The sequence below is a fragment of the Myotis nattereri genome (genome assembly GCF_964212035.1).
Source record: "Myotis nattereri genome assembly, chromosome: 11".
NCBI lineage: Eukaryota > Metazoa > Chordata > Mammalia > Chiroptera > Vespertilionidae > Myotis > Myotis nattereri.
In genome coordinates, this window is record NC_138086.1 from 21901301 (window position 1) to 21927197 (window position 25897).

The window sequence follows — 25897 nt, forward strand, 5'->3', positions numbered from 1 at the left end:
ACTTACATGCCATAAAATTCACCCTTTCAAGTGTACACCTCAGTGGTTTAAATATATTAACAAAGTTGTACAACCATTACAGTACAATGATTTTTAGTGTATTCACAGTTATACAACCTTCACAAGTTTCCTTTTAACCTACGCATCTTTCCCTCCAGATCGTTTTCCTTTGCAATTTATTTGTTGAAGAAACTTGTTTGTTTATCCTGTAGAATTTCAATAATCTGAATTTTGCTGTTTGTATCTCTGCAGCATTTTTAAAAAATATACCACTGTAGTATTTCCCCTCGTCCTATGTATTTTCTATAAATTGGTAGTTAGATAGAGACGTGTGATGAGATTAAGATTCAATTTTTTCCTACAAGACACTTCATTGTATCTTTCTGTTGTAGAGACACAAGTCTCATCTTTCATTTTGTGATGCTAGGATGGTTAATGCTCAATGGGTTGATTTCTGAATTCATCGGGGCCTGCAAAATGGTGACATTCTATCATTCACTCTTTATTTACTTGGAATAGGTACTTCTAGAAAAATAAAATTTACTTTATCTGCTATTTGGTCACTCTTTAGAAAAGTAACATTTACTAAATTTGGTTTTTATATTTTAGAGCCATAAACGTTTTTTTCCAGGTCTCCAATATTTTCGTAAGCAGTGTGTTATAGTGCTTAATGGGTAAAATACCTGGTGACAGGGACTGAAGTAGAATAATAAGAAGGTGGAATTAGTGGCCCATGAAATTCGCACCAAGATGTATGCATCCTCAGCTCTAGCACATTTTCTTTTTCTTTTTTTTAAAATACATTTTATTGATTCTTTACAGAGAGGAAGGGAGAGGGATAGAGAGTTAGAAACATCCATCAGCTGCCTCCTGCACCCCCCCCCCACCCCCCCCACTGGGGATGTTCCCGCAACCAAGGTACATGCCCTTGACCGGAATCGAACCTGGGACCTTTCAGTCTGCAGGCCAAAGCTCTATCCACTGAGCCAAACTGGTCAGGGCGCACATTTTCTTTTTTCTCTGCATCACATGAGGTTCTCTCATATGAAGCAGTACACACACACACACACACACACACACACACACACACACCATCAGGGAGAAAACCTTGAAAAGTTTTGTTTCCTTTGCGCAATTTATAAGCCTTTCCCTCATCGTTGATAGACATCAGTGAACAATCTGTATTTTCCCACTTTGCACCTCGCCCGGTAAGTTCAAAGCCACATTTTCTGTTTAATTTTGGAACAATAGGCATTTCTGACCCGTACATCTACAATTTTCTTCGATCTCGATCTTCCATTAACTGTTCCTGTCTTTAAGCTGATTAACATTTTCTACGAGCAGAAGGTGTTTGATCGAACAAAAACGTTTACGTAGCCATCGGCAGCTATGAAATTACCTTTTTCTTGGCCCTCTATTCTCGGCTGGGTGTTACTTTAAAAAAAAAATCTTTACTAACGTAATGATCCAGAGCCGGTTTCTCATTGGGGAGGCGAGAGGGGCGTCTTAATTCGTGTTACTATAATTACCGGCGAGCTGGAACATTTTTCCATGTTTGCAAAGCAGGTTTAAAATGGTTTTTTCGGGACGTGGCTTATAGTGAATGAGGGAGTTGTCGGTCCACTGAAAGACAAGAGAAATGGAACCCGGGAATCCCTCCTTACATTTAAGTTTTGCCTCCGCCCTTGGATTTTTCCCCCCAAAAGAGCCCTTTCTGTGTGTCATAGGCCAGGGAAAGGGATCTCCGTCGGTAAAGCTGGAAGAGTACGGTCTGCACCTATGTGTATATGTGCATATCCAGTGGTTCTCAACCTTCTGGCCCTTTAAATAGTTCCTCATGTTGTGACCGAACCATAAAATTATTTTCGTTGCTGCTTCATAACTATAATGTTGCTACTGTTATGAATTGTAATGTAAATATCTGATATGCAGAATGGTCTTAGGCGACCCCTGTGAAAAGGTTGTTCGACCGCCAAAGGAGTCTCGACCCACAGGTTGAGAACCGCTGGATGCTGCTCCATCTTCCTCCAGGACTAGCCGGCGCCCGCTCTCCCGCAGGCGTGGCCTCGCTCACTCGGCCTTTGATTGGCCCGCCTGCCCCCGCAGGCGTCGCCGCGGATTGGCTTCCGCGGTGGGTGCGCGCGAGGAGCGGCTGCTTCTGCCTTACTCAGACCCCACTTTTTCCAACCATAGCTATGGTTACCACGTCTCTCCCCGCCTCCCTACACCTGCCAAGAAGACGGCCGGCCATTGGCTGCCTGTCACGAAGTCAGCTAGTCATTGGTCACTGGAGAAACCGGGCGCTCCCCCTTCCCTGTCTCCTGGGTCTCTAGAGGAGCCCTGCAAGGAGGCTCGGCTAGTGCTGCCGGGCCAAGGGCTGCCGGGACCGAGCTGCGGCAATCGCTAGCGGGTCATGTCGGCCGCCCAGGGCTGGGACAGGAACCGCAGGAGGGGAGGAGGCGCCGCGAGCAATGGTGGCGGCGGCGGAGGTAGCGGGGCCGGCGGGGGCAGTGGGGGCAGCGGGGGTCGGGGGACTGGCCAGCTCAACCGCTTCGTGCAACTCTCCGGACGGCCGCACCTGCCAGGTGAGTCGTGGGACGGGGTCCCGTGGCCCTGACAGCTCGCGGGCGCGGCGGGCAGGTGGCTGCTACCTTTGCTTTTCTCCCTGGCTTTCTTTCCCTTGAGAGGAGGAAAGGCAGGCCCCACACATCTCCGAGGGGCCGGGGCTTAGAGAAAAGGAAAGGTGTCTCTGAGGTCAGGGAGGGAACAGGAGCACACGGGGAGGTGGGGGGGGGGGGGGACGGACTTTTGCTCTGTTCGAAAGCTTTGTGCTGAGAGTTGTGTTTTCTTTTCAAAGGAGAGCCCGCTGTCTCACTGACATCCCCAAATGTTTCGCTCACTCGGTTCCTAGTCTCGTCCTTTCCCGCAGTTTGATCTTGTAAAAGAAAGACACTGGCTTCTGGCTGTGGACATTGTCTTTTCAAGGGGTGCTAAATTGAGGAGAGAAGAGGGAAGAGCATTCCAAAGAGTAATTTTTGTAAAAACCATCTGGAGTGTGTAGAAAAAAAAAAAAGTTAGGCATTCTGAACCAAGAAAGGGGGGGGGGGTAGGCGTGGAGTGGAGGGGTTGTTGGGAGGTGGGTGGGAAACAGAAGAACCAAGAGAATCAGGGAAAATTAGTTACATTATTCATGTTTTAGAATGTCCAGAGGCAGAATGGCTAGTGTGGCTGGATTTTTAAGGGAAGAAAACGAAGATCAAGAACAGACTGACAAAATTGTGCCGTGTCTACTCTGTAAAAAACAGCTGGTTATGAATTGGAAAAATGTACCCAGTCTATTTTTCACGTTTTGGCCCACAATTCCATCTCCTCCATCCAGTTCAGATGCCTTAAAAAACAAAGACAAGTCCAGTTGATCTGTATGTCCAGACCATTGTGAAACTATACATTTATAAGTAAATGATCAGCGTAGTAGCAGGAGGGCAGGGAAGTAAATGCCACACAGAAGGTCAAATATGAATTGGGCAAGCTTTCTTTTTACCACGAAGAGAACTCTCAGGATGGTGTGTTAATCATGCACCGTGTTTTGTGTGTGAATACTGTTGAAGTTGGTTTTATCAGTGATATATGTAGCTGATGGATTTTGAGAACATGATGGTTTTTGAATTGTATTTATTACCGTGCCTTGTACTTTTACGTAGTCGAAAATTGTTATTTGATTCATTTGAAGATAACAAAGGGAATTTTGCACATGCAATGAGACAGTTGCTGCTGTCTGTGATACAGTTATTGATGTGTGGCAGAGATACATGTTAGCCCATTCCTAATGCGCCATTGAAATGAACATTGAAGTACTATTAAATGGTCAAGTGTGTAATGTACCAGGAGTTGGTTTTGAGTTGATAGTATCAGATTGGGTATTTTGCAGTCACTAAATGGTATGTGATTTTTCTTTAACATGAAAAAGAAAACAGGAGTCCTTTTTTCCTCACCCCGAGTTAATAACAGAAACTAACATTTTTGTGTGTTGACACATTAGAAGATAAGTCTCTTACCAAAACCTATCGCAGGCTTGCCCTTTACTACTGAAATCTTTAGGTCTTTGATCTTAGATTAATTATACCTTAGGCTTCATAGAGACATTTCCGGGCTTCAAGAACCTGGTCGATGCACTTCCTCACTGCCACCACTTGGTGGCAGTGGAAGCCATGATTTCTGATAAGGGGCCTCAGTGTGGAGCTATTATTTCTGTATTCCCTTAGCACCAAAGGCCAAGAAAGGCTGTTTGTCCAGAGGTAAAGATAAACGTGTTTAAACTGTGAGAATTCAGGCCTTCGGATCATCAGCCTCTTTCTTTTTCTCATCCTTTCTTCCCCAAGTAGGCAGCCTCTGTCTTTTCTTTATTCTCAGAATTGGAACATCTGATATCGCAATATATACTTTGAAATTCTTTCACACCAATGCTTTCTTTTCCTAAGTATTGCATTTAAGCTTACCCTCCCCCCTTATTTTGAGATGTTTGAAAAGATTTTAGGTGATGAGGAGGGATAGAAATGTCTGGGCCTGTTTTGTGGCTGAACCTGGAGGTAAAAAATAAATAAATAGAGGTTTAAGTTTTTGCAGCTAATGTTCTCTTTCCTTTGCATCTAACCCCATTTTCCATTTTCCATCCTTTTCTACAAAGATTTCCAGATTCTGAGCACCCAGATCCCTTTCTTACGTTTTGTGCATCTCCCCTCCATCTCTCTCTCAGTGAAACAAAACTGAACCATCTGGTCTTCCTGGAGCATCTCTCTTTCAGTGATAGCACCCTGACCCATGTTGTGATGCAAATTTGAAATTTGGGCATCCTCTTTAACATTTTCTTTTCCCTTGCATTTCGGGTATAATCAGTTACAAAGTCCTATTTGTTGTATTTCTGCCCTAACTCCGGTCCATGCTGCTATCATCTATCACGTAGGTCTCCTGCAGTAGCTTTCTAAGCAGTCTTCTGATTCTACTCTTGCCCGCAGTTCGTAAGCATGCTGATCTTCTGCTAGCACACATCTGTTCCCATCTCTGTTTACACCCCTTTGCTAGCTTTTCATTGCTTTTAGGATAAGGCAGAAATCCTTACTATGGCCTAAAAGGCACTACACAGTTTGTAGTTAACTCTCTAGTTAATTCTACATCATACGGCCTTGCCCTTTAATCTTTTCCCACCTCCTTAGATATATCATGCTCCCTTCTGCCATGGAGCCATTGCACCCGCTCTCCCATCATTCAGGAACCCACTTGCTCACCATTTTCTCTCTCTCTTTATTTTTACTTTTCTTCCATTGGATCTCAGCTTGATCACACTGTTTTTTCAGGGAAGTCTTCTCAGACCTTCTGATTTATTCTTTTCTCCCTATACACACTCATAGGACCATGTGGTTACCGGGTATACTTTCCATTTGTGTGTGATTCCTTGATATGCATGAATTGATACTCTACACACACACACGGTGCCCCAAAAATGTATACACACTTTGGCTACCATTATTAATTCCAGTGGATTAAATCTGAAAACAAAGAAACATCAATTGAGCTATCAGCTGTTAAAATGTGTATACCTTTTTAGGGAACACACCTGTATATATACTCACTTCAAGTGATATATGTGTATACACATAACTACTTACATACATATATATTCTTAAATTCTAAATTAACACATTGGCATGTGTAAGCAATTAGTTTCTTGTAAATTCAATTTGATTGATTTGTTCATTCCTCTAGAGCAGGGGAGGGGAACCTTTTTTCTGCCAAGGGCCATTTGATATTTATAACATCATTTGAAGGCCATACAAAATTATCTACTTAAAAATGAGCCTGTGGTCAAACACTTAATTAACTCACCCCTAATGCCTTGGCAGGGCCAGACCAAATGATTTTGAGGGCCTGCTACAGCCCTTGAGCCAGACATTCCCCACCCCTTCCCTATAGGCTCCACTGACTCTGGACAAATGGATAAAAATCAAGTTCTGAAACATAAAAATAGTGGACTAGACTCTCCATAGTGACAGTACAGGTGATATTTTGTGAAACCTTGTTTGAGCAGCCTCTTCTTTTTGCTGTCTCTTAAAATAGAGTAGTGACTGTTTGCCCCATAGGCCAAGGAATTTCATAGCTTCTTGGTCCTGGATTTTTACTAACTCATCATCTCCATACACGCAAAGAATAGGGAACAGAGCTTTTTGTAAAGGAGATGCAGTGGTAGAGCTCTGGAGCAAGGAAATGATGGGGATAGTGGAATCCAAGTTAAGATTAATTGTGAGTTTGATTAAATACCATGTACAGTATTAGCTGGGGAAACAGTTAAAACATTGGTAATGTAGGAATTAGAAAATGGATTAAAAAAGGAGGAGGGAAAATGTAACAATTGGTAAAGCTGGGTAAAAATACTGAAATCTTAAGGTTTTAAAATGTGATATATGTTTGTGATATAAAATCCAAATGATACAAAAGAGCATGTGTTAAAAAGCAAGTTTTCCTTCTAGTTTTGATTTCAGCTAATTGGCTTCCTTCCTAGAAGCAACCAGTGATAAATTTTTTTGTGCATCCTTGCCAGAGAGATGTGGGGTTGGGTGGAGAGGAGGGAGGATGGTAGCATTTCTTTGTTTGGCTGGGCATTTAAAATGTATACAGTTGTGCTAATGCAAATGATGATACAATGAATATTCTTGTGCATATATAATTTTGTACATTGAGTGAGTCTGTCTTTAGGATATATTCCTAGAAGTTCAATTGCAGGTCAAAGGATATGTACTATTTAAATTTTTTTTCTATTTTTGTTGTTGTTTGTACTATTTAAATTTTGATAGATTTTGTCAAATTGCCCTCCACAGAGGCAGTACCAGTTTATGTTCCACTATTGTTGTTGGAGTATTGACTTTCCATACCCTTGGTATCAGAGTAGGTTATCAAGCTTTTTTAAATTGCCAGTGTAATAGGTATTTTTTTCATCTTTTCAATAGGTATAAGAACCATATTTGTTTCCTTTATTTATAGCATTTGCTTATATTTTTTATTCATCTGGATATGTATTTTTTGTTCATTTTTCTATTGGCATGTTTAATCCTGTTTGTGGGGACCCTGTTCTTAGGAAATGTTTTTGAGGTCTTTGCTACATGTTGCAGACATTTTTCACAGTTTGTCACTTGGCTTTTGACTTTGTTTAATAGTGTATAACTTTAAAAGAAATGAAAAATTTTTTATAGTTGTAATTATCAATCACTTTTGGATTTTAAGTTTTGTGTCATAAGATAGGTCTTCTCTATTTCAACATTATTTCTAACTAAAATTAAAATTCTTGTTTTTCCCTCCTGATACTTTTCTAATTTTATTTTTAAGTTAAATACACTTATCCATACAAAATATAAGTTGTGTAGAGTATAGAGATGTATAGGAATCCAACTTCACTTTTCTTCCAGGTGGCTACCCCCTTATCACACTACTGAAATATTGTCCATAGGTGTACTTAGTTCCTACATATAATTTTGGTTTCTACTGGACTTTTATTGTTTCATTGATTAGTTTACCTATTTATACCTAATGACTTCATTCTTTGATTATAGTCCTCTCTCATTCTACTTCCCAGGGATATTCTTGCTTGTTTATTTTTCCATAAAACTTAAAATTAGTTTATCAAGCTACCCTACCCTATCCTGTTAGTATTTTTATTGGTACTGCATTATATTTATAGATTGATTTAGATATAATTGACATCTACTTGCGGTTCAATCTTCTGTTCAAGAACAGGGTACATATTCATTTTTTATTGTTCAAGTTTTCTTTTGCATCCCTCAATAAGATTTAAATTTTTTTCATATGAACCTTTCACATTTCTTGTTTTGTTTATTCCTGGGTATTTTCTCTCTTTTTGTTGTTGTTGTAAATGGAGTTTCTACTTCTATTATGTCTTTTATCTTGTTTGAATATAGGAATGCTATTAATTTCTGAGTATTAATTTGTACATAGATACCTTTGGAATTATAATACTTTCTGTAAATAGTAATAAAAAGATAGTTGTTGCCCTGACCAGTATAGCTCATTTGGTTGGGTGTCCTCCTGTGCATGAAGAGGTTGCCAGTTTATTTATTTTTAAAAATATGTTTTATTGATTTTTAAAGAGAGTGTAGGAAGAGGGATTGAGAGATAGAAACATCGATGAGAGAGGAACATCATCAATCAGGTGCCTCCTGCATGCCCCTACTGGGGATTGAGCCTGCAACCTGGGCAGGTGCCCGGACCAGGAATCAAACAAGTGACCTCTTGGTTTCTGGGTCAACATTAAAAAAGCAAACCCCACCAGCTGGGCCAAGAGGTTGCCGATTTAATTCCGGGTCAGGGCACATGCCCAGGACTTGATCCCTGGTAGGAGGGGCATACAGGGGTGGCCAAGAGATGCTTTGCTCCCACATAGATGTTTCTTTCTCCCCTCCCTCTCCTCTTTCTAAAAATCAATTTTAAAAAAATCTTTAAGAAAAAATAAGAGAGTTGTTTTCCTTGGGTTTTATAGTTAAATAATTATAAAATTATCAAATAAAGATATTTTATCTCCTTAACAATTTTAAAACTTATTTCTTTCTTTTATCAAATTGATTTGTCTAGTACTGTCCAAAAATATTAAACAATAAGATAGTAGTGGATCTTTGTCTTATTCTTGACTTCAGTGGCATATTGTTAGTGTTTTCCTATTAAGCTTTGGCCTGACTTTAGATTAAAGTATACATATTTATCATGTGAAAGTAGTCAGCTGTTACCATTTTATTCAGATTTTTTAATATGGAAGTAAATTTTGTCAAAGGCCTTTTCAGCCCCTATGAGAACTAAGGTAATTTTTCTCATTTGATCTAATATTGTAGTGAATTGTACTAATAGATTTACTATTACTGGACCATCCTCATATTCCTTAATCCATTCACTCTGTCATTCTGTATTATCTATATATTCTATATATATAAAAGCCTAAGCAACCGTTTGTCCAGTAGCTATGACATGCACTGACCACCAGGGGGCAGACGCTCAATGCAAGGCATAGAAACATGGAACAGACTGATGAATCTCAGAGGGAAGTGGGGAGTGGGGAAGGTGGGAAGAGATTAACCAAAGATCTTACATGCATAGCAGAGGCTCAGTCCGTGCACCGGTGGGGCCCCTTGGCCTGGCCTGCAGGGATCGGCCAAAACCAGCAGTCTGACATCCCCCAAGGGGTCCCAGATTGCGAGAGGGCTCAGGCCAGGCTGAGGGACCCCACTGGTGCACGAATCCATGCACTGGGCCTCTAGTTTTAAATATATTGCTTGGTTCTGTTTGCTAAACTTTATTCAGAAATTTTGCATTTCTCCTCATAAGCTAAATTGCTTGTAGTTTTCTGTGTTTTTTCTTTGTTGAATTATGCTACTTGCATAAAAATAACTTCAAACTTTTCTTTCTTTTTCTATGCTTTTTTTTACCCTTTTCTTTCACTCTCTGGTTAAATGGTATTAAAGTTAAAGATTTGGTTGAATTGCCCATGAAATTATTTGACCTTGAGTATTTTGTGGAGATAGTAGCTCTTTGGCAAGATCTCTACTTCTATGATACTTTAATTGCTTAAGGTTTATATCTTTTGGGGGAAGCTTTGATAATTTATATTACTAGTATCCTAGAAAAGAATCTATTTCATCCAAGTTTTCAAAATTATTTGTGTGAAGTTGAGCAAGATATCCTTTTATGAGTTAAAAAAAATTCTTGTGTCTTTGATTACATTATCACTTTACTCACTATCACTTCTTATTTTGTACATGTGAGGCCTTGCCCCTTTTTCTTGTTTAGAGCCAGCTCTTGGATTTTTAAATTTTAGTTCTCTTTTTTTATTTATTAATTTTTTCTTTCATTGTTTTAAATCCTTCCTTTAGTTTTTGTTTTGTGATTGTTTTTCTCTCTTCTTATGTTGGATGCTTAATGTTCTTTTCATTCTTTCCAGGTATTTAAATTATGATTTCTTTTGTATGGTGCTGTAGTTGTGTCCTGTGGGTTATAGTTGTAGTTATTTTATAAATGGTTTGCAATTCCATTTTTGATTTGTTTTCTATAGCACAAGAGTAGTTAATCCTTTTAAACTTTTTCTGAACATTTCCATTTATATTTTAATAGATTTATTGAGATATAATTCACATACCATGCAACTTACCATTTAAGTGTACAATTTAGATATCTGCAATTTTATTTTATTTATTTTTTAAATATTATTTTTATTTCAGAGAGAAAGGGAGAGGGAAAGAAAGATAGAAACATCAGTGATGAGAGAGAATCATTGATTGGCTGCCTCCTGAAGGCCCCCCCGACTGGGGATTGAGCCAGCAACCCAGGCATATGCCCTTGACCGGAATCGAACCCGGGACCCTTCAGTCTGCAGGCCAATGCTCTATCCACTGAGCAATACCAGCTAGGGTAGATATGTGCAATTTTAAAACATTTTTCATCACTCCAAAAAGAACCCCCATATCTTTTAGCTGTCACTTCCTTATCCTCCTGCCCACCTTCTACCTCCCTCCCTCCCCAGCCTTAAGCAACTAGTAATCTATTTTTTGTCTCTATAGATTTCCCTATTTATCATATGAATGGAGTCATATATTATATGATCCTTTGTGACTGCATTCTTTCACTTTGTATAATGTTTTCAAAGTTCATCACAAGTATCAGTATTTCATTCCTTTTCTTGGCTAAATAATATTCCATTGTATGGATATGCCATATTTTATTTATCCATTTATCCATTGATGGACATTTACATTGTTTCCACTTTTGGGCTATTATGAATTATGGTGCTATTAACATTTGTGTACAGATTTCTGTGTGGACATATGTTTTTATTTCTCAGGTATATATCTAGGAGTAGAATTGTTTAGTCATATGGTAATTCTATGCAATGTTTAACCATTTGAGGAACTGCCAATCTGTTTTCCAAAACAGCTGGAATTTTATATTCCTACCAGCAGTGTTATGAGGATTCCAATTTCTCCACATCCTTGTCAATACTTGCTGTTACCTGACTTTTTCAACCATCCTAGTGGATATGAAGTGGCATCTTATTGTAGTTTTTTTATTTGCATTTATGTGATGACTGATAATGTTGAACATCTTTTTTCTTTCTTCTTTCTTTTCCAGATATATTCTCTCTCTCTCTCTCTCTCTCTCTCTCTCTCTCTCTCTCTCCATATATATATATATATATATATATATATATATATATATATATATATAATTGATTTCAGAGAGGAAGGGAGAGGGAGAGAGAGATAAAAACATTAGTGATGAGAGAGAATCAATGACCAGCTGCCTCATGCTCGCCCCCTATTAGGGATCGAGTCTGCAACCCAGGCATGTGCCCTGACTGGGAATTTAACTGGTGACCACCTGGTTCATAGGTCGATGTTCAACCACTAAACCACATCCGGCTGGGCTTTTCCAGATTTTTTGAGATGTAATTGACATTGAGCATCTTTTCACGTGCTTGTTGACTAGTTGTATGTCTTCTTTGGAGAAATGTCGGTTAGATCCTTTGCTAATTTTTAATTGGATTACTTGTCTTTTTATTATTGAACTGTAAGGGCTTTTTATATATTCAAGAGATAAGTCCCTTATCAGATACATGATTTGTAAATATTTTTCCCATGTCTTTCCATGTTCTTAATTGTGTCCTTTGAAGGACAAAAGTTTTAAATTTTGATGGAGTCCAGTTTATCTACTTTTGTGGTTGTGGTTCTTGCTTTTGGTGTCTGATCTAAGAATCCTTTGCCAAATCTAAGATCATGAAGACCTACCTGTGGGTTTTTTTTATAGTTTTATAGTTTGCTCTTACATTTATATCTTTGATTCATTTTGAGTTAGTTTTCATGCTTTTGTGAAGTAAGGGTTATCTCAACCTGCTGTCTTATTGTCCCAGCCCTGTTTGTTGAAAATACTATTCTTTTCCCATTGGCAATCTTATAAAAAATTAGTTGACCATAAACATATAGTAGTTTATTTCTGGACTCTCAATTTTATTCCATTGCTCTATATGTTTATCCATGTGCCAATACTATACTGCCTCAATTACCATTGCTTTGTAGAAAATTTTGAAGTCAGAAAGTGTGAGTCTTCCTACTTTATTCTTTTTCAGGGTTTTTTGGCTATCCTGGGTCCCTTGCAATTCCATTTAAATTTGTGAATCAGGTTGCCAATTTGAAGAACTCAGCTAGGAGTCTTATAGGGATTGTGTTAAATATGCACATCATTTTCAGGAGTATAATAATAATGTTATGTCTTCCAATACCTGAACATGGGAAGTTTTCCCATTTATTTAGGTCTTCTTTCATTCTTTCAATAATGTTTTATGGTTTTCAGAGTTCATTTATATCTTGTTTGCCTTTCTTAGTCCTGTCGTCCATATCCCTTACTATGTTTTGAGCAGTGTTTGTCCTCCTTTGTATTACCTGCAATGAGATTTCACTTCTGTGTTGGTTTTATTTTTCCCTTCTATTTCTTTTCTGCTTTCTGCCTGCTTATATTTTATCTCTTACTATTGTCTGTCTTCCTTGAGTTAAATTATCTTAAATCTTTTCTGCCCTTGAAACATCATTAATTTTGGTAAAGCTCGTTGTCTTCCAACCCCTATAACCACCTCTATAAAAGGAATATAAGCTCATTAAAATTTGTAAAATGTTGAAAACTTGAAACAAGGGAAAATCATCTGTAGTAATTCCACGTAAAGACAACTATATCAACATTTTGATATTGTTTTCTTTTTAGTTCTTTATCAGTGAATGTTTTGTTTAATACTATGTAAAAATTATATATAACTAGTAGCAGCGGGATTCTCTTAAAACTTCTATATTTACATGCTTTACTCATAAACACGTGTTTATATTTTCTGTTATTTTATCAGGTAGAATCTGTTTCTTCTCAACTTATCACATGAGTAAGGTTTTTTTCCCGAGACAATGTCTTATTTTACTTCTTGCCTTCACAGCCAAGCTTTCAGAAAGAAATAGTCTGTTGTTTATTTTAATTTTTTCTTCTTTTTTCTCTTCAATCTATTGTAGTCTCACTTCTGCCTCCATCGTTCTACTCAAGTGCTCTTGCTAAGGTAATAACTTCCTAATTACTGAATCCTTTAGAGACCGCTTAGTCTTCATCCTATCCAACCTGTCTAGATTTTGTTTTGACTACCTCCTTAGTAGAGCCTGGCAATACAAAATGATTAGACAAAGTCTCTGTTTTAAAAGAGCTCTTAGTTATCCTTTTATTTCTTGAACTTGTCATTAGCTCTCCTTTATCTGCCCTGAATATTGGTATCTGAGAATATATCTGTTTGTTTGTTTTTCTTACTCTATTTTCCATCGCTGACATCATAATATCCTGGCCATGGCCAAATCTGTCTCCAACCCAGACCTCTTTTCCTGGCCTGTTTGCCCATGGCTACTAGACATTGCCACCCAAGTGACTGATGAGTACCTTAAATTCAACATGTCCAAAAACAAATTTATCCTCTTTTTTGCCATATCTGTTCTTCTGTGCTTCTTATCTCGACTGATTTAATGTCTATCTCATCAATTTAGTGACTCAAGCCTGAAACTTGAAAATGTGGTCATATTTCTTCTTTTTGCTTATCCCTTATCTAATTGGTCCCAAAATCTTGTCAATTTTTCCTCCTTACCCTGTATCTCCTGTTTACCACTTTTTACCTCTCCAACCTTATAATTTATTTCTTTCATTTTAATGTCCGTTATATAGAAATATTTGCAACAAATAGTTGCCTTAAATTCTTTGAATAAGATAGGTTGGGAGAGATAAAAAAACAACAACACACAAAACAGCTTGACCTGGCTGGTGTGGCTCAGTTGGTTGGGCATTATCCTGTCTACCTAAAGTTGCAGGTTGGATTCCTGGTCAGGGCACATGCCCGGATTGTGGGCTCAATCCCTAGTAGGGGGCCTGCAAGAGGCAGCCATTTGATGTTTCTCTCTCATTGATGTTTCTCTCTCTCTCTCCCTCTCCCTTACAGTCAATAAAAACATATTTTCATTAAAAAAATATACTGGGAAGACAAAAATGTCCTTTATACCCTAGGTCCCTAGTTCTGTAGTCTCACTCCAGAGGTATCATCTATTAGAGTTTCTGACGTATCTTTTCAGAAATAGAATGTGCACATATATGCATATAGGTATATGATATCTTTAATTTTAAACAAATTAGAGTACAACATAAGGTATTTTTTCTGAACCTGTCTTTTTTTTAACTAAAAATATAATTTGGGGATTGATCTCTATTAGCACATTAGATTGATCTGATTTTTCTTCATGGCTAACAGTATTGCATTGTATGGATGTACAATAATTTACCAGCCACACAAATGATAGTTATTTAGATTGTTTCTGGTCTTCCATATAAAAACATTGCTGCAATACATAGTGATAAATATTGCCAACTTACTCTTTCATATTTGTGTTTTTAAAGTTTTCTTCAAGTTATAGAACTTAAAAACTCACATATATATTTATTCCTTTTACTCAACTTTTCCCATCCAGCTAATCATTAAGTACTTATGTTTTATTCCCATAATAATATCACTAGCTATAAACCTTTACTCATAACTGACTGTTATTGTCTCTTTTTTATAGAGAAGGAAGCTGAGGCTGAGGGCCATACAGCTAGCAAGGGACAGAGCCAGGATCTGAACATGATCAGTGTAGTTCTAAGGCCCATGAGCCTCACCATTGTGTTGTGCTCTTCCTTGTTGCCTGTCTTTCCCAGTTCTTTCTGATAGTACTGTAATTCAGGCCTCCACTGCCTTAACCTGGAATAGACGCATAATGTTTCTGTCATTCCCAGTGTTCATTTCCTATTCCCAGTCTTCCTTTTCCTCTGTGCTGAAAAAGAATTATCTTCGAAAGCACAGCTAGGATTATTGCTCCCCAGCTCAGAAGTGGCTTCCTGTTGCATTTAGAGTCCAGCCTGATCTCATGCACTTCCCTTTTATATTTGCTACACTGTTAGTGAATTTGCTCCAAGCTTTATGTAAGATACGATAATTGAATTGTCTATAAGACTAGATAGTAAAATTAGAAGTATAACTAGCACAAAAAGCGAAATAAGAATCTTTGGAGTTGAATGGCACTTTTTTTGAGTTGTTTCCCTTTTTACCCATAGTAGCTCCTGCCATATGGTTTCAACAAACTGTCAACTCAGTTAATTTAAATCAGATGTGTTATTGATCAAACGCTAACTACAAACATCTTGGTGTCACATAAAACACATTCCTTAAAACATGCAAAACCCCTCAAACCTGATGGAGGAATATGAAATTTCTAAAGTGCACTCTAAACTTGGTACTTTATTATTTTTTTTTAAATATATTTTATTGATTTTTTTACAGAGAAGAAGGGAGAGGGACAGAGAGTTAGAAACATCAATGAGAGAGAAACATCGATCAGCTGCCTCCTGCACACCCCCCACTGGGGATGTGCCCGCAACCAAGGTACATGCTCTTGACCGGAATTGAACCTGGGACCCTTGAGTCCGCAGGCTGACGCTCTAGCCACTGAGCCAAACCGGTCAGGGCTAAACTTGGTACTTTAGAAAGAGGTAATATATTTAGCTTTAAATACACATGCATATATAAAACAAAATATTGAGAAAACCTTTCAGGAAGAGAAATAACTTCTTAAAACTACATCAATTTTTCTGATCAATTGTGATTTGAAGTTTGAAACTTATCTCTCCGTCTATAGATGTGAAATGTTATCCTTTGACAAATGTTATCCTTTGAATAGCTGTTCTTTCCAAATATAATGCTTCCTACAGATGTCTTACTAGACATCATGTTTACTTTGGCAGTATTCGTATCTGATATTTTTTAGTTTTGCATTTAAGATATTTTTATTGGCTCTCTGCTTGTTACATTAACAGAATTATTATCAATTTTTTAGAGTAGCTTGTTTTTAAATATTAGAGTTTTTAAAACAGTTTTTAAAATATCATGCATTCAAAGTTGAGCCTGGCCAGTGTGTTTCAGTGGTTAAAATGTTGACCCATGAACCAGGAGGTCTGGATTCGATTCCTAGTCAGGGCAAATGCCCGGGTTGTGGGCTTGATCCCTAGTGTGGGGCGTGCAAGAGGCAGTGCTCCATGATTCTCTCTCATCACAGATGTTTCTGTCTCTCTCTTTCTCCCTTCCTCTCTGAAATCAATTACAAAAAACTGTTTAAAAAATTGTTGTTTAGTGAATGCCTTGTTGCCTTTTGCTAGAATTAGTCTAACACAAGCTTTTATTACCTTTAGTTAAGTCTGGGTATTGCCTTGAAAGATATTGCCTTTGCCAACAGAAAGTGGTGACTTGAGATAAGGGGAAGTGAATTCATAAAGAACAGTTGTGTTTTCACTTTCAAAGCTGATTACTTTTCTAGTTTTAATTAAGGAACAGAATGAGTAGTAAAAGTAATAAATGACATTTCTCAGTATAATTATTTAACATTAGAATTTGAGGATTTCCTTCTGCTTAGTTCTTTAGTTTTACTTACAGAAATAGGGAAGGCTCTGTGTCTATAGAGCTACCCATCTTTGGTGCTCCTTAAAGGAGGGAGGTTGCAAAATTTTAGTTCATCAGGCATTGTTAAAATGTATTGATTAAAAATCTTTTTTTCATATTTAGTCTCCTACATCTACATTTACTTAATACATAGTCTTTCCTCTCTCTTTCTCTCTCCCTCAGGGATGTTTTTGAAGAGAGGTTATTCTCTGAATACTAAAGTTAGAGTGCAAGAAATCCAAGAAGCAAGAAAAGACCAAACAATGTACTCTGATTCTCCCCCCCTCCCCCAAACATTTTATTGATTTTTTTAGAGAGAGGAAGGGAGAGGGATAGAGAGTTAAAAACATCGTTGAGAGAGTAACATTGATCAGCTGCCTCCTGCATATCCCCCACTGGGGATGTGCCCGCAACCAAGGTACATGCCCTTGACTGGAATCGAACCCGGGACCACTCTTCAGTCCGCAGGCTAATGCTCTATCCACTGAGCCAAACCAGTCAGGGCTGTACTCTGATTCTTGAGTGGGTTATTCTATAAGTTTTATTTCAGTATAATTGGGATACAAATTTTAGTTGATAGTAAGGAAACTGATTGGGTTATTTTGTAGGGTTGTAGGATGATTTCTATACTTATTCTTTTAAAGAATAAAGTTTTGCTGGGGATAAAAAGTAAGGAGGTGATATTAAATTAAAAACATCTTTTGGCAATAGTTTACGTTTCAAGACAGGCACATTGACACAGCTACACACAGAATACAAATGCAGGCAGTCTTTTTAAAAAATCTTCAACACAAAACAACCTTTAAGCAGTAAAAAAGGTTTAAAATTAAATTTTTATATTTTTCCTTTTTTTCTTCTTCTTCTAAAACTCCTTAGGATTATAACATGTTAAAATTGAAATATCTCAGAAGTCATCTTGCCCTACTTCTATCCAGTGTGGGGAGTTCTTTCTATAATAGCTCTAATCTTTTTGTTTTTAAACTTTTATTTTATTTTTAAATTTATTTTAGAGAGAGAGAAGAGGGGAAGGAGAAACAGCAATTTGTTGTTCTACTTATTTATGCATTTATTGTTTGATTTTTGTATGTGTCCTGACCTGGGATGGAACCTACAACCTTGGTATATCAGGACGGTGCTCTAACCAACTGAGCTACCCGGCTAGGGGCTAAACCTTCATTTTAAAGAGGTCTACTTATTTCAACCTGCTTATTGCTTTAAGAGAACTGTCAGATTATTTATTGACTTTAATTATTACAAAGAGTTTCCATAAATTCAACTGCAGCTTTTACGAGTTTCTCCCAGCTTTGTCATCTGGTAGAATATGGAATAAATTTATTCCTCTTCCATTTAACTACCCTTTTGAAAATAACCATAAAATTCTGGGTCTAAATTCTTTTTTTTTTTTTTTTAACCTGGGTCCAGCAATTCATGAGTTTGGGACTGGTTTATCATATGTAAAATTGTGAGTATATATGCATTTTTCTGGAGAGAGAGCCAATGAATTTTACTAGTCTCAGTGGAACCTGATTCCCCACCAAAGTTAATATTCTAGACCTACTTGGGTTGGACTTGGAAATCTGCTTTTTGTTTTTATTATTGTTATTATTATTATTTTGTTACTACTTGCCCAAGGATACTTTTTCCATTGATATTTTTTTGTTTATTTGTTTTGTTAATCCTCACCTGAGGATATTTTGTCATTAATTTTTAGAGAGAGTGGAAGGGAGGAGAGACACAGAGAGAGAAACATCAATGTGAGAGAGACACATTGATTGGTCGCCTCCTGCACTCATCCCGACTGGGGCCACGGATGGAACCTGAAACCTAGGTACATGCCCTTGACTGGAAATTGGACCTTCAACCCTTTTAAAGCTAGGGCCTATGCTTTAACCACTGAGAAACACTGTCCGGGGCTAATTATTACTATTTTTAATAAGCTTGCAATGAGCCGGCTAGTCTAGCATCTCTGGAACCATTGCACTAGGTGAGTTCTTACATTCTTGGAACATTTCTTTCTTTTTTTAAGAGAAGATGGTTTTGCTCTAAATGTTTTCCAAAGTTTTGACCTACTCTTGGTTTAAATATATTTCTTTATTGATTTCAGAGAGGAAGGGAGAGGGAGAGAGAGATAGAAACACCAATGATGAGAGAAAATCATTGATCGGCTGCCTCCTGCACCAGGGATTGAGCCCGCAACCCGGGACCCTTCAGTCCACAGGCCGACGCTCTATCCACTGAGCTAAACCAACTAGGGCTTGGAAAATTTCTGATTTCATTGAGAATTGTATTATTTTTAGAGCTTTAGAGACTATCTGGTATACATATAATTTATGGTATATTTATAGTTAGTCTTTCAAAAGATACAACTGATCCAAAGGGTGGGGCTTTATTTAAAAATTTATTTCAGTCTTGGCAGTCATCACAAACGTTAAGAATGTGATGAGACCCTGGCCAGGTAGCTCTGTTGGTTAGAGCATCATTCTAATATGCCAAGGTTGTGGGTTTGATTCCCAATCAGGGCACCTGTAAGAATTAACCAGTGAATGCATAAATAAGGGGAACAACAAGGTGATATTTATCTCTCTCTCTCAAAGAAAAAATCAGTGAATGAAAACAAAAAGAAAAGAACGTGATGATGCTATTTTATTTTAATTTTTTATTTACTGACTTTTTAGAGGGAGAGAAAAAGAGGAAGAGAGAGAGAGAGAGATCGATTTGTTGTTCCACTTATTTTTGTATTCACTAGAGGCCCGGTGTACGAATTTGTGCACCAGTGGGGTCCCTCAGCCTGGCCTGCGGGATTGGGCCGAAACTGGCTCTCCGACATCCCCCAAGGGGTCCCAGATTGCAAGAGGGCGCAGGCCAGGCAGAGGGATCCCACAGGTGCATGGATTGGGCCTCTACTATGCAAATAAGATCTTTGGTTAATGTAACTCCCTAAAGATACATTTCCTGTGTGTGTGCATTAGGGAAGTACCGTAGAAGCCAGTAAGCAGTCAACAGCTTCTCACACCCTAGCTTGAAGGCCCTTAAAAGAATCAGAGTGCGTGTTTACATTGCCAGCACAGTTGTTCTTAACCATTTTTTGACTCCTAAAAACTTAAAGGATGGGAAATATTAGTTATTTCATTAGTTACAATGACTTATAACTATAATTTTTATTCTTAATAAAGTGGCAATATGATGGTATATTGGGGGATAAGACTAGACAGAATCTTGGGAGATGAGAGCAACTTCATTGTGGGGTTGGGAGGGTTATATCTTTGGTTGAGAATCATTACTTTTATATTTATTTATTCAACAAGTATCTTATCAGATGCCTCTATTAGACAGTTTTTCAGGTGCCAACTTGAATTGTGCATTATTGTAGAGTGGTTAAGAGTGATTTGGATCCAAACTTCATGGGTTTAAATCCCAGATCTTTCACTTAGTTAAGAGACCTTGGGCAAATTATTTAACCTCTCTGTATCTTAGTTTCTAGATCTGTAAATTGTGAATCATTATAGTATGTATCTCAGAGTTGTGGTGAGGATTAAGTAAGTTCTTGGAAGAGTATTACTAAGGAATGCAGTTGTTTTTACACACACACACACACACACACACACACACAATGCCATGACTAATTAAACCATAACAGAACAATACAGTACTGTAACTCATATTTTAGTTTGTAATGATTTATACACTTCGTTTCAAAAAGATTTGAGAAAGAACTGAGGCCTCCTAAGGAATAAACTATACCCAAGCAGCACAACAGAACTAAGATATGGGCTCAGATTTCCTTGTTTTGAAAGGCAGAAATTTAAAAATGAGTATATACAAGTGCTAGGAATAGACACCCAATAAACATTATTTCTCTTATGTTTAAAAGAAAGTTATTTACTTAACAAGTGGGTCACTGTTAGCCCAAAGTGTACCATTGTGCAACATTTTAAAAAATGCCTTTTTCAGGTAGACATAAATGCTGTGGGTGCATTGGGGAGTAGAGTACGGACTGGACTTTAGTCATCACCCCCACTTAGCCTCTTGGCGTGGAGCTCTTGTGCAGTAAGCAATCCGCACAATTGTGCAGTGATTCTAAATCCAGTATTAGTTTGCTTCTCTTGAAATTCTTTATAGATACTGAATTGTATAAAGTGGTAGGACCATATCACAGCTCTAGCCACCTAAGTCAGAATTCTTAGAGTGTGTTCTCTATCAATAGTTCTCATTATTAAAATATTTGTTGTTTCAGGCATATCATTTTGAATGCAGTCTGCCCAATATCAGCATCAATTTTTTTATTTTTGTTTATTTAATTTTTTATAGTTTTTACTTTGAGATATTGTAGTTTCACATGCAATTTAAGAAATAATAGCCGAAACCGGTTTGGCTCAGTGGATAGAGCGTCGGCCTGCGGACTGGAAGGTCCCAGGTTCGATTCCGGTCAAGGGCATGTACCTGGGTTGCGGGCATATCCCCAGTAGGAGATGTGCAGGAGGCAGCTGATCGATGTTTCTCTCTCATCGATGTTTCTAACTCTCTATCTCTCTCCCTTCCTCTCTGTAAAAAATCAATAAAATATATATATTAAAAAAAAAGAAATAATAGAGAGATCTATATATTCTTCATCCAGTTTCCTCAAATGATAACATCTTGTTACTATTGTACAATGAACATAACCAGCAAATCAACTTAAAAAATGTTTTTAATCCTTACCCGAGGATATGTTTTTATTGATTTTTAGAGAGAGAGGAAGGGGTGGGAGGAAAGAGAGACATACATCGATGTGAGAGAAACATCAATCGGTTGCCTCCCATACTCATCTCAATCTAGGCATATCCCCGGACTAGGAATCAAACCCACAGCCTTTTTGGTGTCGACGCTCCAATCAACTGAGCCACCTGGCCAGGGCCAGTAAATCAACTTTGATATACCATCCACTGACTTTACACAGATTTCATTCGTTTTACAAGTGCGCATGTGTGTGTGTGTGTGTGTGTGTATTGTGTATGTATTGAGTTCTAAACAGTTTTATCATAGGTGTAGATTTGTGTGACCACCTAGTTAAGATATAGAACAAATCCATCACAAGGCACCCTCATGTTACCCTTTTATAGCCAACCCCTGGCAACTACTAATCTGTTCTCCATTTCTATAATTTTATCATCTCAAGAATGTTATACACATGAAATCATAAAATATATAACATTTGAAATTGGCTATTTTTATTCCCTTGAGAGCCATCCAAGTTGTTGCATGTATCAGTAGTACATTGATACTTGGTAGTAATGCCATAGTATAGATGTATCGCAGTTTGCATCCATTGGAAAGTTGTTTCCAGATTTTGGCTATTATGAATGAACCTTCTATGAACATTTGTGCACAAGTTTTTGTGTGAGCATAAGTTTCTTTTTTCCACAATTACTTGGCATTGAATTTTATAAAATGTTTTTTCTATATTTATCGAGAGGATCATATGTTTCTTTTCCTTATTCTGCCAGTGAGGTGAATTATACTGATTTTTGAATGTTAAGTCAGCCTTACATTCTTAGAATAAATTTCACTTAGCCATGATGTATTCTCCTTTTTACGTAACTTTGATTTGATTTGGTAGTATTTTGTTTAGAATTTTTGTGCCTGTGTCTATAAGGATGTTGACCTGCAATTATTTTTATGTCTGTATCGGATTTTGATATCAGGGTTCTTCTAGTTTCACAAATGAGTTTCTGTGTTCTCCAAAGTGTTTGTGTAGAGTAGGCATTATATCTTCTTAAATGTTTGAAGTGAAGCCATCTAATATTCTTAATCTTTTTTACTTAATATTTAAATTTATGTTTTCTATTGATATTTATGTTAATCAGTTTCTATTTCTTTCTTCTGAATAAGACAAGGACTTTATAATTCACCTGCTTTCCTTTCTCCCAACCCCTCTTCTTACCCTCAAAATTACTCCTGTCAATATCATATAGTGTAGTTTTGAATATTAGTAAGCTGTTGTGTTTTGTTTTTTATTTCAAATCAACACTTAAAGGCTTTGCTGGTTTCTTTGCTTTACTCTTCTTGTACCTTGATTATTATTTTGGATTTTTTTTTTATTCCAGATATGTATCTTTGAGCATTTCTCTCACCAGAAATCTGAGGGAAGCAAAATTTTTGCGTCCTTGTAGATTCAAAAATGTCTTAATTGTACTCTCACACTTGAGTGAGAGTTTGAGTAGATATATAATTCTAGGTTTAAAAGTATATCCAGTTGTCCCAGGACCGTGCTGAAAGACTATTCTTTTCCCATTGGATAGTCTTGTCACCCTTGTCATAAGTCAATTGACCATAGACACAAGGGTTTATTTGTGGACTCTCAATTCTAATCCATTAATATATGTCCGTTCTTATGAAAGTACTACATTGTTTTGTATAATGTATTTTTATAGTAAGTTTTGAAGTCAGGAAGTGTGAGTCTTCCAGTTCAGTTATTTTTCAAGATTGTTTTGGTTTTCTGGGTTCCTTACATTTCCATATGAAGTTTAGGATTAGCATTTCTGCAAGAAAGGCAGTTGAACAATTGATAGAGCTTACTCAGTTCTCTTTTACATATTAAATTTAAAAATGATTTTCACTTCTTTTTCTTTCTATACTGTATTCTGGTGAATTTCTTGGCTTCAGATTACTAATTTAATTTGTTCTTCTTTTTCAGTTCTTATTTAAGTTTTTTAGTTCAGTGATAAAAACTTAACTTCAAAGAGTTCCAGTTGATTTCATTCATTTATTTATTTTAAAGAATAGTTTATTGCTTTTTAGAGAGAGAAGAAGGAAGAAGTGAAAAACATTGATGTGAGAGCACAACATCGATCAGCTGTCTCCTCCATGCTCCCTACCTGGGATCTAGCCTGCAAACCGGGGCATGTGTCCTGACCCAGAATCGAACCAGCAACCTTCTGGTGCACGTGACAACACCCAACCAACCGAGCCATGCCAGCCAGGACCAATTGATTTTATTTTAAATAAATGTTATCTTGCCTATCTCTGAAGATATTAATTGTACTTAATCTAAGGTCTTATTCTATTTAATGTATTGTCTCTTTCTTAAGTGTGAGTTCTATTTGTGACATGAATGCCTTTTTCATGTTCGAGTCTTGGTTTTGTGCTCATTCATCTTTGTTTGAGCATCCTGGTTAGCCTCCTATGAATATGATAGTGTGTGTTGCAGCCGATATCCATTGATTGTGGGTAGTGATGAAATATGCAGTGAGATGGAGTGTACCAATTACCAGTCTTCTTTAATGTGTCTCTACTTCTGCCTCCGGCTTAATGTCCACCCAGGGCTCTGTCCAGTCTCTCTCATCCAAGTGTTTATACTCACTGTTTTTCCTGGCAGGGTGACACCTTTACACCTCTATTCTATAATGCTTGACCCAAAGAGGTAAAACAGGTGGGAGAGGTTGGCCTGCTTTGTGACTTCAGTGCTACCCTCCAGCCAGTCATGCTGTAAATCCTGTAAATTGTTTTCGTTCTTCCTGCTGCCTTCCACCTCTGGGCTTAGTTTATACTGAGGACTCCAACCACTTGCATATACGATTGTGGTTTCCTCCTTTAAACTGATTCTATCAGCTTTTCATCTTTCAGTGATTCCTCATAGTTTTAGCTCACTAAGGACATTTCTTGGTTTCTTTTGATGATTGACTTTTTAAAAAATGGCATTTTTGTTATTTGTGGGGTTAATGGGGAAAGGAAGTTTGCTTGCAGTGTTCTTAGCCTACCATCTTGATTCAGTCAATGATTATATCATTTTTAGTGAAATCTAATAAAGAGAAAAATTTTTAAATCTAGCAAAAAATGAAATATTTATAAAATGATTGAATAAATTATGGTTTTTGTTTTGAAGAGTAGATGCAATCATAAATGAAGATTGGCGGTTTAAATACATAACAATGAAAGCTTCAGTAAATAAAACTTCAGACCAGGAATATATTTACGTGAAATTGGGAAGGCATATATTTGTGATGTTGCTGGTTTTTCTTGTTTTCTGCTCTTTGGGAGAAGGAAGAAAACATGGGTTCTGAAGTCAGTGTCTACATTGTTTGAATAACCTCTATAGAGGCAACATTAGTCTATGCCTGTAGACTTACGTTGGTTATTAAGGGAAAAACAGGCCAAAAATGTTTGACAGAGCTCTGAGAAAACATCATAAAAGGATTTTTATTATAACTTTGGTTCAATAATTTTCATTGTTATTCCCTCACTGTTATTCTAAATTTTAAAAAATATTTTTCCAGTATAAAATAATATGTCATAGACTTTTTGGATATTATAAAAGAAGTGATTACCCTCAATCCCAGTCACAACCACTGTAAACACTTCAGTATATTTCTTTATAGTATTTTTTTAAACCATAGCTTTAAAACAAAATTAAAGTAATATGGTATTGTTTTTCTTCCAGTCCAAAAGTAATGCCTACTCAATGAGAAAACTTGGAAAATAAAGACCAGCACTAAGGAGAAAAAAACAAAAAGCACTCATAATAACCACCCAAAGATAACCACAATTGAAATTTGGTGTATATGCTTCCTATATTTTTTATGAATATATACAAATAATTTTTTCATTATTAATATGGTGTCATAATCGAGTACTATTCTGTACTTTGCATTTTTCACTTGCAGTATATTGTGAATGTTTTTGTATGTTAGTAAATATTCTTGTATATACTTTTTAGTGTTACATAGAATATGAACATATTTAAGTATGTTTATTTGGCATACTTAACCACCTCCCTATCATTGGACATTGAAAGTATTTATAACTTTTTACCATCATAAATAATATTATAGTGACTATCTTTGTCCCTACATTTTTCCATGCATCTATGATTGTTTCTTTAGGAATAAATTCCTAGAAGTGGAATAGCTGGGTAAAAGGGTATGTACATTTTAATGCTTTTGGTACATAAAAATGTCAAGTTTTAAGCTAATCACTTGTTATATTCTGTCTTGTATTGCTATATAATTGTTTTATGTGTCTGTCTTGTCTCCCAAATTAGAATATAAGCTTCTTGAGGTCAAGGGAAGTTTCTTACACATCTTACGTATCCTTTGACAGTCTGTGGTTTACAATGTTGGATTTATGAGGAATCAACAAATATTGTATTGATTTAAACCTGTGGTTTTACAGGCTTTTGAATGTCATAAACCTGTAAATTTAGAAGTATATGTATTTGGGGGATACACAAGGCTTGCAAATTTTCTATTTTTCCAAGAAAGGATATTAAAAAAAACAAAACTAACTACCATTTTCTACAACCTCCATCTCATAAAATAAAGAATGCTTAATAACAAAATGTTTCTA

The 25897-nt window shown here is 36.9% G+C and overlaps 1 protein-coding gene across 2 annotated transcripts in view; it reads left to right on the forward strand.

The window, feature by feature from the left end:
* Positions 1-2337: 2337 nt before the first annotated feature.
* Positions 2338-25897, forward strand: part of KLHDC10 (kelch domain containing 10) — a gene marked incomplete at its 5' end in the record, with an annotated part of 48005 nt that continues 24445 nt past the window's right edge. The window contains one exon of one of the 2 annotated variants that reach the window (XM_081102431.1): positions 2338-2585. In XM_081102431.1, the coding sequence (XP_080958557.1) occupies positions 2414-2585 (172 nt within the window). The remainder of the gene's footprint in view (positions 2586-25897) is intronic. The other variant, XM_081102432.1, reaches the window with a different exon arrangement.